This window comes from Gouania willdenowi, chromosome 14 (assembly GCF_900634775.1).
Source record: "Gouania willdenowi chromosome 14, fGouWil2.1, whole genome shotgun sequence".
Classification (NCBI taxonomy): Eukaryota; Metazoa; Chordata; class Actinopteri; order Blenniiformes; family Gobiesocidae; genus Gouania; species Gouania willdenowi.
Genome location: NC_041057.1, coordinates 4,317,685 through 4,330,947, shown reverse-complemented (window position 1 = coordinate 4,330,947; position 13,263 = coordinate 4,317,685). Strand labels below are relative to the sequence as shown.

Here is a 13,263-nt window from a genome sequence, read left to right as displayed (position 1 = left end):
CTAATATACAAAATATGACAGAAAAATGTACAAAATGATATTAAAAATGACATCAGAAACATTAAATTAGAGAAAAATATTACAAACATAACAAAAAAATACACAGAATGAGAGAGAAATATATGACTCCAAAACCCCATAACAGCAACAAAAACACAAATAACAATAAAACTATAACACACAAATTACTCCCAAAACACACAAGATGACAACATAAATACACAAAAAAAAACACAAAACAACAAATAAAATCAGAAGAGAAATATAAATATATAACAAATATAGAAATATAAAACAAACCACAACAAAAATTCACAAAAAAACGCAAAACAACAAATAAAATCAGAGAAGAATATACAAAATTAGAGACATATAAAACAAACCACAACAAAAATACACAAAAAATGACTCCAAAAACACCATGATGGCAACAAAACTGAAATAACAATACAAATAAACAAAAATACAAAAAATTAATATACACGATCACAACAAAAAATATTCAAAATGACAATAAAAACACCCAAATCCTTTGTTCTTTCCTGTATTAATGCTCTGATTTGTTGATAATGTGGCCGTTCACATTTTTGTGGCCCCCCCCGTGACAATAGTCTGATATCTAAAGCTCTGTCCAAAGTCCATTCTGAGACTCCAACAATCCCCAATTAAAGCCATTATCGATGGGTGCGGCATTGATGACTAATACACTGCAAACTTTGTCAATTTTAGTTTTAGAAAGTGTTCACAAATCAACAGTAAGAAAGAGGTTGCACAGAAATAGTGATTCAGACATTGTTACGATGATGAAATCAGACGTTTTTAAACTATTTTAGAAACAATTAGTGACCAACAGCTTGAGCTTAAAGGACAAAGTGGCAAAAACTAAATGAGGGATTTTGACCTTAACTTTCCTATTATCCTCAAATATTACTCACAGATTTTACCCTCGGGGTCAATCTAACCCCAGGGATATTTGCCTCCAGAAACTTATTTTATGAAAATTGTTTATTTGTTAAATACATAAATAACCCCTTGATAATGAAACCATGACCTGTTCTCTAGCGCCACCATCAGACCAAACTTTTAAAATAGAATTAATTTCTCTTGAATATTTTTCATCATAATCTTTTCTAATATTTATTTACTTATTTTTGCAACATATTTGGGTTTATTCACTATGCATTTTCAGACACATTCTCCTCTACGTCACTTTCACTGTGAAGAGCTGTTCCAAAACCTTGTTGTTAGTGAACCTTTTTTTTGAGGACATTTTGAATAGAAAGAGAGAGAGCGTGAAGATTGCAATACACAGACAGACAAGTTTCACACAGCTAAAACAGCTTAGGGTCAAAATGACCCCAGAGGAACACCAATGCGTCCATTAGTCTTCAGCACATAAAAAAATAAATAATAATAATAATCTGATTATTTTATGCTTAATCAATTGTACCATAAAATTAGGAAAATGTATTAAATATGAAGCAAAAATAATAATAGTCAACTATTATTTTTTGAATAATGATCAAAAACATGGAAGTGTGACAAAAAGGAAAATTTGTTGAATTATTTACAAAGGCAAAGGCCTTTTTACAGTAATATTTTATCAAATGATTTACAGTCAATGTTCATGTCCTTGTGAGTATTTTATTTTCTTCATGTGTGAAAGATATCTTACAGTGTTATCATCATTCCCGTTGTGATCCATTCAATACTGTGAATGCTTTTTGTTTGGCTGTTTTGTTTATTTTGCTGCAGGGTGGAGGCTCCGACACTGAACGCACCAAGAAAAAGAAACGAGGTGATCGTTACTCCGTCCAAACCTCACTTATTGTGGCCGCCTTAAAAAAGATGCTGCCGATCGGCCTCAACATGTGCTCTCCGGCTGATCAGGAGCTCATCAATCTGGCTAAGATCCGATACTCTTTGGTAACTTTATTTAAAGTCAATGTATTTGTTAACTATGAAGGTAGAATTGTGTTGTTGTTTTTCAAACAAAAAAACATTTCTTCAATTAACAAAACGACAAAAACTTAATTTCAATGTTTTTAAGAATTCATTGGAAGAAAAGTGTTTCAATGTAAACAATTATTTAACACCGAATAAGTTGCATTTGAACACTTTTTTTCTTTGATTAAAATGTTTTCTGGATTGAAAGTGAAGGATTTTTTGATTGAAATGTTAAAATTAAAGTAATCTTTTAGGGCCATAATATGAATAGGACATTTTTATCTTTTTTAAAAAATATCACTTCAATGAAATAAAAAAATATATATAGTGGTGTTCTATTGAAAAACCACTTTCATCAAATACATTTTCAATCAAAAATAAATAAATAAATAAATTTGGGTGTCAAATTCATTTTTTTTTTTTTATTGAAAATGTTTTTGTTTTTTATTGAAGTCATGTTTTTGTATTGTGGCCATATTATGGGTTGGACATTTGTGTTTTTATTATTTAATTCCCAAAAGTATCAGTTCAATCAAAAATTATATTAATACTCAAAATTAATTCACTTCCATTAAAAAAAAATCTGTTAAAGATTTTCAAGCAAAGAAAAAAGTGTTATATTAGTTTTTTTCAAAACCTTTTTTGTAATTAAAAAGCATTTTTAAGTGAAGAGACTTTAAATATATATACTGTATATATTATTTAATAATTTTGTAGTTAACTGTCTGTCCCTGGAGGAGGGTAAAGGTAATTAAAAAGATTTTTTATTTCCAGAGAGACACAGATGAAGAGGTGCGAGAATTTCTGCAGAATAACTTACACCTTCAAGGCAAGGTACGGGGTTTAATGAGCATTTGAATTGATTTTTAAAGCATCAAAACCAATTAAGGGAGGGTAATTGTGTTGTTGAAAGGTGGACAACCCATCCATGCGCTGGCAAATGGCTTTGTACAAGGAGATGGCAGGGAAGGCTGAAGACGCCGACGCTCCCATAAAGGTTGTCAAGCGAGTGCAGGAGGTTTCTGCTGTGCTTTACCACCTGGAAGTGGTGAGACATCCAGCCGTACGTTCACCCAACACTGTTTAGCCACTTTTGTGACGTGTGTGAACTCTGTGATACAGACGGAGCATCCGTTCAAATCCAAGAAGATGGGTGTGGCACAAATTGTTGTCCAAGCAGAGGCGCAGAGCGGTGGGTGGCGTGCTTCAGGATGACGCCGCTCTACAATATTCCCAGGTGAGACAACACTTCAATTAACCCTCTTTTTATCCTTGGGGTCAGTTTGACCCCACTTAATGTTTATCATTCAAAAAATAATAGTTGACCTCATATTTCATGACTTTTCCTAACTTTGGAAAAGCTCTTTCACAGTGAAAGTGCCGTAGAGGAGAATGTGTCTGAGACAGAGGACTTTATAGTGAATAACCCCAAATATGTTCCAAAAAAGGAGAAAAAAAAAGTAAATGCTTATGTTAATGAGAGGAAAAAGGGGGGGGTCACAACATTAATCAGTGCTCATTAATGTTGTCAGTAAATTTGAGAAGATTTGGATGAAAACTATTCCAGATAAATTTTAATTTAAAAGTTTGGCTTGATGGTCAAGGTTTGCATTATCAAGGGGTTCTTTGTGTATTTCAATTCAAATTTATGTATCTGACGCAAGAACTTGGTCAACAATTTTCTGAAAATCATTTTCTGGAGGCAAATATCAGATTGACCCCAAAGGTAAAATGTGTTGGTAATATTTGAGGATTATAGGAGGGCTAAGGTCAGCCATCAGGGAGAGTTGTAGCTTCTATGTGTGTGTTTCTGTGTGCAGACACAGAGCTTCCAACATGTTCTTTGAGGGATACAAGCGTAACTGGCTCTACAGTGAGGGATATTCCTTTTGAAGACCGGATGATAGACGACTTGTCCGTGAGTGCCGCAAGAAACACGTTCAACTCAACTGGCTCTCCCTCTGTCATGCTGACATCCACGCTTTTGTTTTAGAAAGCAATGGAGCAAGAGGGAAGGAGACGAGGAAGAGGAGAAGGAAACCAAACCAGATCCCCTCCACCAGCTTATTTTGCATTTCAGTCGTACGGCTCTGACAGAGAAGAGGTCCGACCGTTGGTCCCTGATGCAGCAACAGCATGGGACTCACCAAGGGAGTGACATTTACTCAGCTTTTCTCATTTCAGTAAACTCGACACAGATCATCTTTATATGGCATATGCAGATATTATGGCAAAGGTGAGTCATTGTAGAGCATGCACACATATCTGACGCAAGGTCCGGGGGTCAAATTCGGAGAAAGTACATCATCAATCATTGTTTAACATATCAAATATTTCAAATGTAGATATCTGAGTCCCTTTAAATACAAACATTTAATAAAACTCCACAATATTTGCAATGGCTTTTGGGTTATTACATTACATGTCATTTCAACAAATTTTCAGGACATTACACGCACTTCGGTCTAAAACATTTCTGAAAATCTTTTACCAATTGGTCTATGATTATTCAATAGGCACACTGCTATACATCCTATTTATGGAAAATTTGGTAGAAATTTTCTGTGTGGGCTATTTGTTGAAATGACATGGAATGACCTTTATAGTTTTCTCATGCTTATATCACATGATGGCCATCATCTGTAATCTAAAGTTGTAAAAAAAAAATACCTCAAATTATTCCACACCATTTTACTAAATTAAATAGGTCACAAATGCAATCTGTCACTTATTGCTTGGTTATTGTCTACATATCATTTATAAGTGGAAAGGACAATTAGGATAATTTCTCGTTTTCCCGCCAAACATCTGCAGCCCATTTCAGATCAAACTGCTCTGGATTTTGGCCCCTGGATTTCAGTTTTTGTATGAAAAACACTGCAACTTATTCTCCTTATCTTTCACGTAGAGTTGCCATATTGACGAGGAAGAAAGAAGGTGGAGAGGAAATGGGGGAGGAATGGTGAAGATGAGATGTCCTTTGAGGTGTGCGACAGTCAGAACTGGTAATGGGCGGCCAGGGAATGGGGACCAGGCACCACCGGAGTGTGTAGCTCTCGACTCATCGAGTGACCTCATCATTGGAACATTGTCTCACATCCCCATCACTCTCTCTCTCTCTCTCTCTCTCCCTCTCTCTCTCCCTACTTTTACCTCGTCTCACCATCACCTCTGTTTGTTCTTTTGCTGCTTTGTTGTGTCTGTTATGCTTTATTTATGTTGAATTTCCCCAAAGGGAAACTCAAAGCTCCAATCCAGATGTTGTATTCTGAAATAATGAATACATTCAAGGATTTGGGTTAAAATAATTTTGTCATGTGATCACATCTGGATTGGGTCTTCAAAATAAAATTAACATAAATCTAACCTCAAAAATAACAATTTTAATTAAAAAATATTAATATCCATGTCAATAATACTCTTTTAAAACGGTGTTAGCATTTAGCATTCTGAGTTTAGTATGCGTTGAAATGTATGGTAATAGGTTTAGTTTTTTTAAAAGTTTTTATGAGCCATAGCATGCATTAAAAAGGTCTAATGGAACTTTATTCATTTAAAAAATTCATTGATGAACCCCCTGAAAGGAAAAGTAGTAATTAGTGTGTTTGTAGCAAAATATTTAATAAATTATGCAAAACTACTTAAAATTCCAGCAAATTAATTTTGTCTTTGTTTTTTTGAATAGTATGTTAAGATTACATTCATATCAGACAACTTTTTTTCAAGGGAAGTTTACTTTGATCACTGTCAACTGTCAGTCTTCCTCTGGGGCGTCTGCTGATAGCTTTGATGTGTCCTTATGAGCTCTTCTGGGCGTCGCCAACCCTCAAGTTCTCTGAGGGTTCTGTCAAGTTGGCCTTATTGGAGACTCTGAAAGGACTTAGGACACTTGAGTCTTTACGAAAGACTCATAAGGACACATCAAAGCGATCAGGCAGATGCCTCTGAGGAAGGACTGACAGTTGGCATCGAAACATTCAGGAGATCAAAGTACAATAAAACCTTCAAATATTGTTCAAAAATACATATTTGAAAGTTATATTTGGTCCAGTTGGACTCATAGTGGAAATTCTTTTTCTACATTCCTTCTATGCTTAGGAATTTGCTGATAAACCTTGGTTATGTCTTCCAATAGTTGTTTAGTAAATGCTGCTTGTTTGGCTGTAAATAATGATTTGTGCATCTATCGCTGCTATAAACCACTAAAATTATTCCTAAGGCAAAATGGCTTCAAAGCACATGTTTGGACTTAGATCAAACTGGGGAGTTGGACATGTAGACAATTTATATTGGAATGGATTTAACGAATGTCTCAAATGTTATTGGCTATAGTACAGTATATGTCATTCCTCCCAGTTTATATCGCTGTCCCTTCCCTTTTCTTTTTTTTTTTTGTCTTTTTTCTCTTTCTTCATCTATTCATGTAATTTCTTGTCACAACTTTAACACCTGGCTTTGTTAACTGAGTTGTTATTGATCAGTGCCCCCCCCTTCCCCACTGACGTAGCGTACTGACAGACTACAGTGAAAGCCCAGTGTAGACAAACACACACACTCAAAGCTAAACAATCAGATAATAATTATGTATTATGCACATAGTGCTGCAGTATTATTATAGCCAGGTGTAGTTAGTTGCTGGTCAGGCCCAGCTGTGCGACACATAGTGGGTTAAAGCATGGATAGGCATATGTGGGTGGGCAGGAGGGTGGTTTGGGAGGGGAGGGTGGAAGGAAATGCTTACAAACATGTTGTTTTGTGTTGTGGATGAGCAGAACAATTCCATAACCTCTGAATTTATTGTGTATCTTTAGAGCCACGGATTTTTCATTTCAGGGTTTACCCATTCTTTGTCAGGTTACACTTTTCAGTTTTTTTTTCATTTCATCTTTCCCTGTTTAGATTGCTTTACTGGCTGTAAAACAGACCATGCTAATATAGGGCAATAGAGTTAGACATAACTATACAATAGAGATGTTACACTGAAATCGCTGAGATTGCATTCGCAAGAGCAAAGTTTAGCCAAACCGCTAAACCCTCAGCCATCCGTTTAACAGTATGTATTATGAAACCTTTAATAACCATCAACCGGCGAATCACCCTCATGTTTTACAACGAAAACCGCCGCACTCCGTGTGATGTAGACGCTTCTGCTGTGACGTGTCACCAGGTAGCGTGTCAATTCAATTCAACTTTATTTATATAGCGCAAATTACAACAATAGTCATCTCAAAGCGCTATCAAAATTTAAAATTCTTAAGAGAAGAAGAAAAAAAAAAAAACAAATTCACATGAACTAGCATTTAGCGACAGCGGGAAGAAACGACTCCCTTATAACAGGAAGGAATCTCCAGCAGAACCAGGTTCAGAGGTGGGAGCCATCTGCTGCGACTGGTTGGGTTTAGTGAATAGAAGGAAGAGAACAGGATAGAGAGATAGAACATCAGAGTGTGAGTTAAGCCGTGAACCATAGATGAGGAACTGTTAGCTCCAGCGTCAAGACACCTGAACATGTAGCGTTTGACACACTTTCTAGACTCTCAATCACATGTTTTCCAGTGAAGAATATCTTGATTTATATAAAGATTTTCTCCATTTCAGAACGTGAAATCAGTTTTCCGCAATCATGAAAATCGGAGGCCCTATATCTGTGCACCTTATTGCTATGGCCGCTATTTCTTGATTATGTGTGCGACTTCTGGCAGAATAAGTACAATAATTATAAATTAAAAAAAGTTTAACAAACTGGCCACACATTTACACCATGTTCTTGTAATCAAATGATTTATATTTGTTATTTTTAGAAAGATCTGGCAACTTGTCATTGGTTAGCCTCTTGCTAACCGCTAAGTTAGCTATTACACTGTAAGTTCCTCCTATATCGTAGCTGCCCCTGCTCCCGTATAGAATAATGATGACATATGATAACAATAATGATAATGGCAAGTAATTTCCAGCATTGTAAAAAAACACATGTAAGAGTAATTCTTAAGGAGCACAAATTGCTGTAGTGGATATAGCATAGCAGGCTAATCATAGCTAACTATGAACAGATCACAGGGTGAATGCAAGTACATAGTAGAGGATGAATTAAATAAAACCTAAGCAATGCTTGAGAACATTGAAAGCCATTATGGCGACTGCTCAAAGTGTTCTTCGCACTGGTACTGCATTAAGACACTTTGAAGTTTAGCCTAAATGGCTAAAATGCTAATAGCCAATGGGGCTGGTTACTGTAGTCTAACGCTTGCTCCAACTAGCAAACGTGAGGCAGTAGTGCAACAACTCCACGACTAATAACAGTTACTTGATAAAATGTGTGTATTGTAATTTTATTATGAAGTCATTTTCTTTAGATAATTGGAAAAGTTAGATTTTCACTAAGTTAACAAATATTTATCTTTTATTGTCACATATATATATGTATATAAAACTTATTTTTTTTAAGTAAAACTTATTGATTAACCACCAAAAATATAAAAATTAATAATAAACTGTTATATCTGTAATAAAGTAAAAAAATAAGAAAGTCCTGTTGAGAGGTGTGTGAATGTAATCTGAAATTGATAATTATCAATTGATAGAATAAAAATTTTCAATGATCAACTTTACTTAAATAAAATAAATAAAATTTAACAAAATACTCCTTAAACGTATATAGTCCAAACTAGGGTGACCATACATCTGGATTTACCCGGACATGTCCTCTTTTCACATCTTCTCCGGCCGGATTTTATAAATGGATGAAAATGTCCATGTCTCCCAGGGACCCTGAACACATCTCAGAGAATAAGTTAATTTAAAAGATTGTAGTCACGGTCTGAGTTTACCTCCGTACTGAGATTCTCTTACAATCTCAGTCTGTACCCGTGCTGGATTAGCCATGCACAGAGATTACTGTACTGATTTTGAAAAATGCTTAAAACATTAATCAACTACCAATAAAAAATCAACCAATGATTGTCATGATCAGATTTATATGAATACAACAGCTTATTATTGTAAAGTTACATTAAGTTAACTGTTATTTATTGCAATGTGTATTATAATCATGTCTTTTTGGAAAATAAATTATTCCTTTATGTATTGAGTTTTATTATAATCATGTTTTTTGGAGAATAAACTATTCCTATTCACATCTCTATTCACTATTACTGACTAAGATTCTCACACAGATTGCCATAATAAGGTTGCCATGGGAAATTAGTGAAAGGAAGAATAAATTCTTGAAAAGTATATTCCAGCATGTGCTTTATTTTTATCCAAACAGAATACATAAAAACTGCATAGAATAAATTATAAAACGAATTTTTTTTTTTTTCAAACACTGCTTTGAAATTGAAATTTCAATCTCAGCACAGTGGAAGTAGCAAAACTTACAGCGGAACTAGCAAAAATTAATTTTACGGTAGTGAGCAAACTCATAATCGATCTCAGTATGAGGTAAACGCAGACCGTGACACCGTTACTTATTTACTTAGTTTAGAGATTTTAAGAAGATTTATAGGAGATTTTCCAAGGACAGATTGTTGTAATCATAATAAAGGTGATTGACTGAAGTCACCTCTGATTGCATATTGTTTTTAAGTCTTTGTTATAAAGAGAGAAATTGATTTTTAAAACTTATGGACAATAACAACTTATTTATTTACTCTTGTTTTTTGCTGTTACAAGATTCAAGAAAACGTCAAATTCGTGTTCGTTTTCTTTTTTTTTTTTTTTTTTGGGAAATCAAAATATGGTCACCCTAGTCTAAACTATCAATATATTTTTTATTTTCTATTTTGAATGTTGAGTGCCAGAACAGCTCACAGTACTTTTTGTTCTTTCCAGGAAAAAGAAATGGAGAGGCAAAGGCTTCTGTACCAGCAGTCACGACTTCACAATCGTGGCGCTGCAGAGATGGTCCTGCAGATGATCAGCGCCTGCAAAGGTACCGCACATGACTCAGCACTGGTGTGATCAATAATGACTGGTTCATGTTTGTAATTATTCATACAGGTGAGACTGGCCCAATGGTGTTAACAACAACTCAAACTGGGTATTTCATATCCTAAACGGTGGATGGAAACTGCGAGGTCCAGCGTGTGAGTGTTTTGAACGTATTGTTTGATTAATAAAACACATAGTTAAATTAAACGTTGATTTATCTTAACCTTTAAAATAAATAGAAATAACAGCTTTTCAACTTGCAGCAGAAATTGATGACGTCATGTGTATTCCTCTTTCTTCAAATAAAAACGCCATGTTGTGTTTTACAGCCTGAAGCCTTTGAGTCTGACAACTTTTATTTTGAAGCCTGAGGCCATGCCTTATGACGGCATTTGGTTTGACAAGTGACGCCGTGTCATTTGACGGAGGTTTTGCTGAGTCATGAGTCCGTTTGATCTGATAAATGACAGAGGTTTTCCTGATAACTGATACATCAATCTGAGACCTGAGGATGTCCTATAATGTGCACCATTGTACGTGTCGTCATTGATTAAAAACGCACTTTATGGTGGTTGCCTTCCTCTTCTTTGTTAGAAAATGCTGGAATACCTGAGGGACAAAAAGGACGTTGGCTTCTTTTTGAGCGTCCAAGCACTGATGCAGACCTGCAGGTTCGTATTCTGCTACTTTCTTTTAAATATTTCTGTTCATATAGAAGTTTATTTGATTATGTGTCTCCTTACCTTTAGTGTCCTGGATCTAAATGCCTTTGAGAGGCAGAACAAGGCAGAGGGACTGGGAATGGTTTCAGAGGAAGGCACCGTGAGTCCACTCTCTAAGAAGTTAAGAGAAGAAGAAGAAGCAGAAGAGGGAGGAGAGGAGGGGAGGAGGAGGAGGAGGAGGTTTCTTCTCTTCGTCTTCTTTTCTTCTTATTCTTAGTATTAGTTGTCTTCTTCTTCGTTTCTTCTTCGTGATGTAGTCTTCGTATCTTCTTCTTCTTCTTCTTCTTCTTCTTCTTATTCTTTTCTTCTTCTTCTTCTTCTTCTTCTTCTTCTTCTTCTTCTTCTTCTTCTTCTTCTTCTTCTTCACCTTATCACAATAACTGTAGGAAGAAATTAAACTGCTGCATTAGTTTGATCCAATAATCATCAGCATCAACTGAATGCATGACAATGTTCTTTGATTTCTGATTTGACATCATTTTTTTTCACATGGTGGAGATAACAACACAAGCAAGCAGAATAACCTGAAAACCTGAAAATTGTAATTCAAGAAGTTGGAAGGAGTATGAAACCCCACATTAAAATGCACAAAATGTCAACAAAAGTACACAAATTAAAAACAATAGCACACAAAGGTTCCAAAAGACACATACAACACCACAATACAACATAATTTAGAAAATGACTCAAAAAATGCACAAACCAACAAATAAGAACACATAAAATATTAATGAAAACATACATAATGACAAAAAACACACAAAACAACAGCAAAATGTCAATAAAAGTACACAAATTAAGAACAACAAACACACAAAAAGATTCTAAAAATATAGAAAATGACTTAAAAAACTTTGCAAATCAACATAAAAAATAGAAAATAACAGAAAAAGCACAAATACAGATGAATAAAAAAAATTGCCAAGATGTCATAAAAATGCAGAAAATGACTCATAAAATGACCAATATGACTCTGAAGACACATGTATTGCCAACAGAATTACAAAAAATACAGAAAAAATACACAAAACAACAACAAAAGTTCCGAAAATGACAGCAAATTGGCATAATAATAATAATAATAACAAAACATGCGTGATAACAAAAAAACACAAAAATTACTCCAAAAACACACAAAATCACTAAAAACTCTCAAAGTCCACACAACGACAACAAACACATCCTCTTCTTTCCTATGTTAATGCTCATATTGGTCATTATTCTAATGCTGACATGAATATTGATAAAGTGGCCCTGAGATCAGATTCAATCACTGTTTTGTGATACAGTGTCCCTTTTTAAAGTGTTATTCATTGCTTGAACATATTTCTGTGTCGCCGTGTACGAAAGCGTTGTCTCACTTTGAATGGTTAGTTCTCTAACATGGAGTATCATTAACAGTTGTAAACCTAAGGACTTTTGTACAGTCTGACATGCACATTGGACTTCACTTCACCCTCTGTTTCCATCTAATTTCTCAGGTTAATGTGGATTTTATTTTTGTCCTGAATGAAACTGCCATGGAATGTTAATCTCCCCCTCATCTCTACTGTTGTCAACACACTGATCCTCTCTCCCTTCCCCACGATCACTGCCACCTCTCCCCTGTCCCACCCTCCTTTCATGGTCCTCAGACCTGAAGCGAGATCGGGGTAAATCATCTTTCTCTCCATCCGCTCTCTCTGCTTTCTCTCTCTCTCTTCTCATTGCTCTCTCTATTACTCTCCATATCTTCTGAGAGGATTGGATGTTCCTGTCCATCTTTCCTTGTCATTGTCATATTTCTTTTCTTTTTTTCTCACTGTGTGTCCTGTCCATTTCCAAAAAAAAAGAAAAGAAAAAATCAATGAATCCAATCTGATTTTATCTGTTGATGAAAAGTGAATTAAATGTTTTATAGTTATTATTTTACTAAAAACAATCATGGAGCGTGAAGACCTTCTCCCTTAACCCTCCTATGATCCTCAAATATTACTAACACCTTTTACCCTTGGGGTCAATCTGACCCCAGGGACATTTTCATCCAGAAATGATTATCAGACAATTATTAACCAAGTTTTTTGTGTCAGGCACTTGTTGACTAGATAGATATCCTCTCGTTAATGAAACCATGACCTTTTAACTTGAACTTTTACATTAAAATAATTTAGCTTGAATAGTTTTCTTCCAAATCTTCTCAGATTTACTGAGGACATGAATGACCACTTGAGTATGAACCCTATTGGTTGTGGTGATGATATGACTTTTACTGCATCAGGGATATAAGATCACACATGAATTACACAGACAGACACGTTTTACACAGCTAAAACAAAAAAAAAATCTCATAATATATCGTCATGAGCATAATTTTATGCATAATCAATTGTAACCAGCAAATTAGGAAAAGTCATGAAATATGAAGCAAAAGAAAAAAAGTCAACTGCTATTTTTAGGGGGAATTGAAACATTGACCCCAAGTACAGTAAGAGGGTTAAGTACGCTGAAATGTTGATGGACAATGCCCCCAACCTCTCTGATCTTCAACCCTTCTGCATGACCGCTAAGCTTCTTTAGCATGGCATGATTCTGTGTGTGTGATTAACGCTCAGGGATGGTTTGAAAAATAAAAATGGCAAAGTTTTTTATCTAATAAACTAAATGTAATTTGTACTTTGTGCATTAA

General features: G+C 35.0%; 1 protein-coding gene across 1 annotated transcript in view; it reads left to right on the top strand.

The window, feature by feature from the left end:
• The window catches only part of LOC114475659 (ryanodine receptor 1-like), an 86,957-nt gene that overhangs the window by 54,418 nt on the left and 19,276 nt on the right, over positions 1-13,263 (top strand). Inside the window, 18 exon segments of the mRNA XM_028466656.1 lie at positions 1,756-1,926; positions 2,722-2,781; positions 2,861-2,995; positions 3,070-3,099; positions 3,101-3,142; positions 3,144-3,184; positions 3,768-3,834; positions 3,836-3,865; positions 3,941-3,958; positions 3,960-4,051; positions 4,132-4,183; positions 4,856-4,879; positions 4,881-4,904; positions 4,906-4,932; positions 9,778-9,877; positions 9,946-10,031; positions 10,471-10,547; positions 10,626-10,702. Of these exon segments, the coding sequence (XP_028322457.1) occupies positions 1,756-1,926; positions 2,722-2,781; positions 2,861-2,995; positions 3,070-3,099; positions 3,101-3,142; positions 3,144-3,184; positions 3,768-3,834; positions 3,836-3,865; positions 3,941-3,958; positions 3,960-4,051; positions 4,132-4,183; positions 4,856-4,879; positions 4,881-4,904; positions 4,906-4,932; positions 9,778-9,877; positions 9,946-10,031; positions 10,471-10,547; positions 10,626-10,702 (1,153 nt within the window).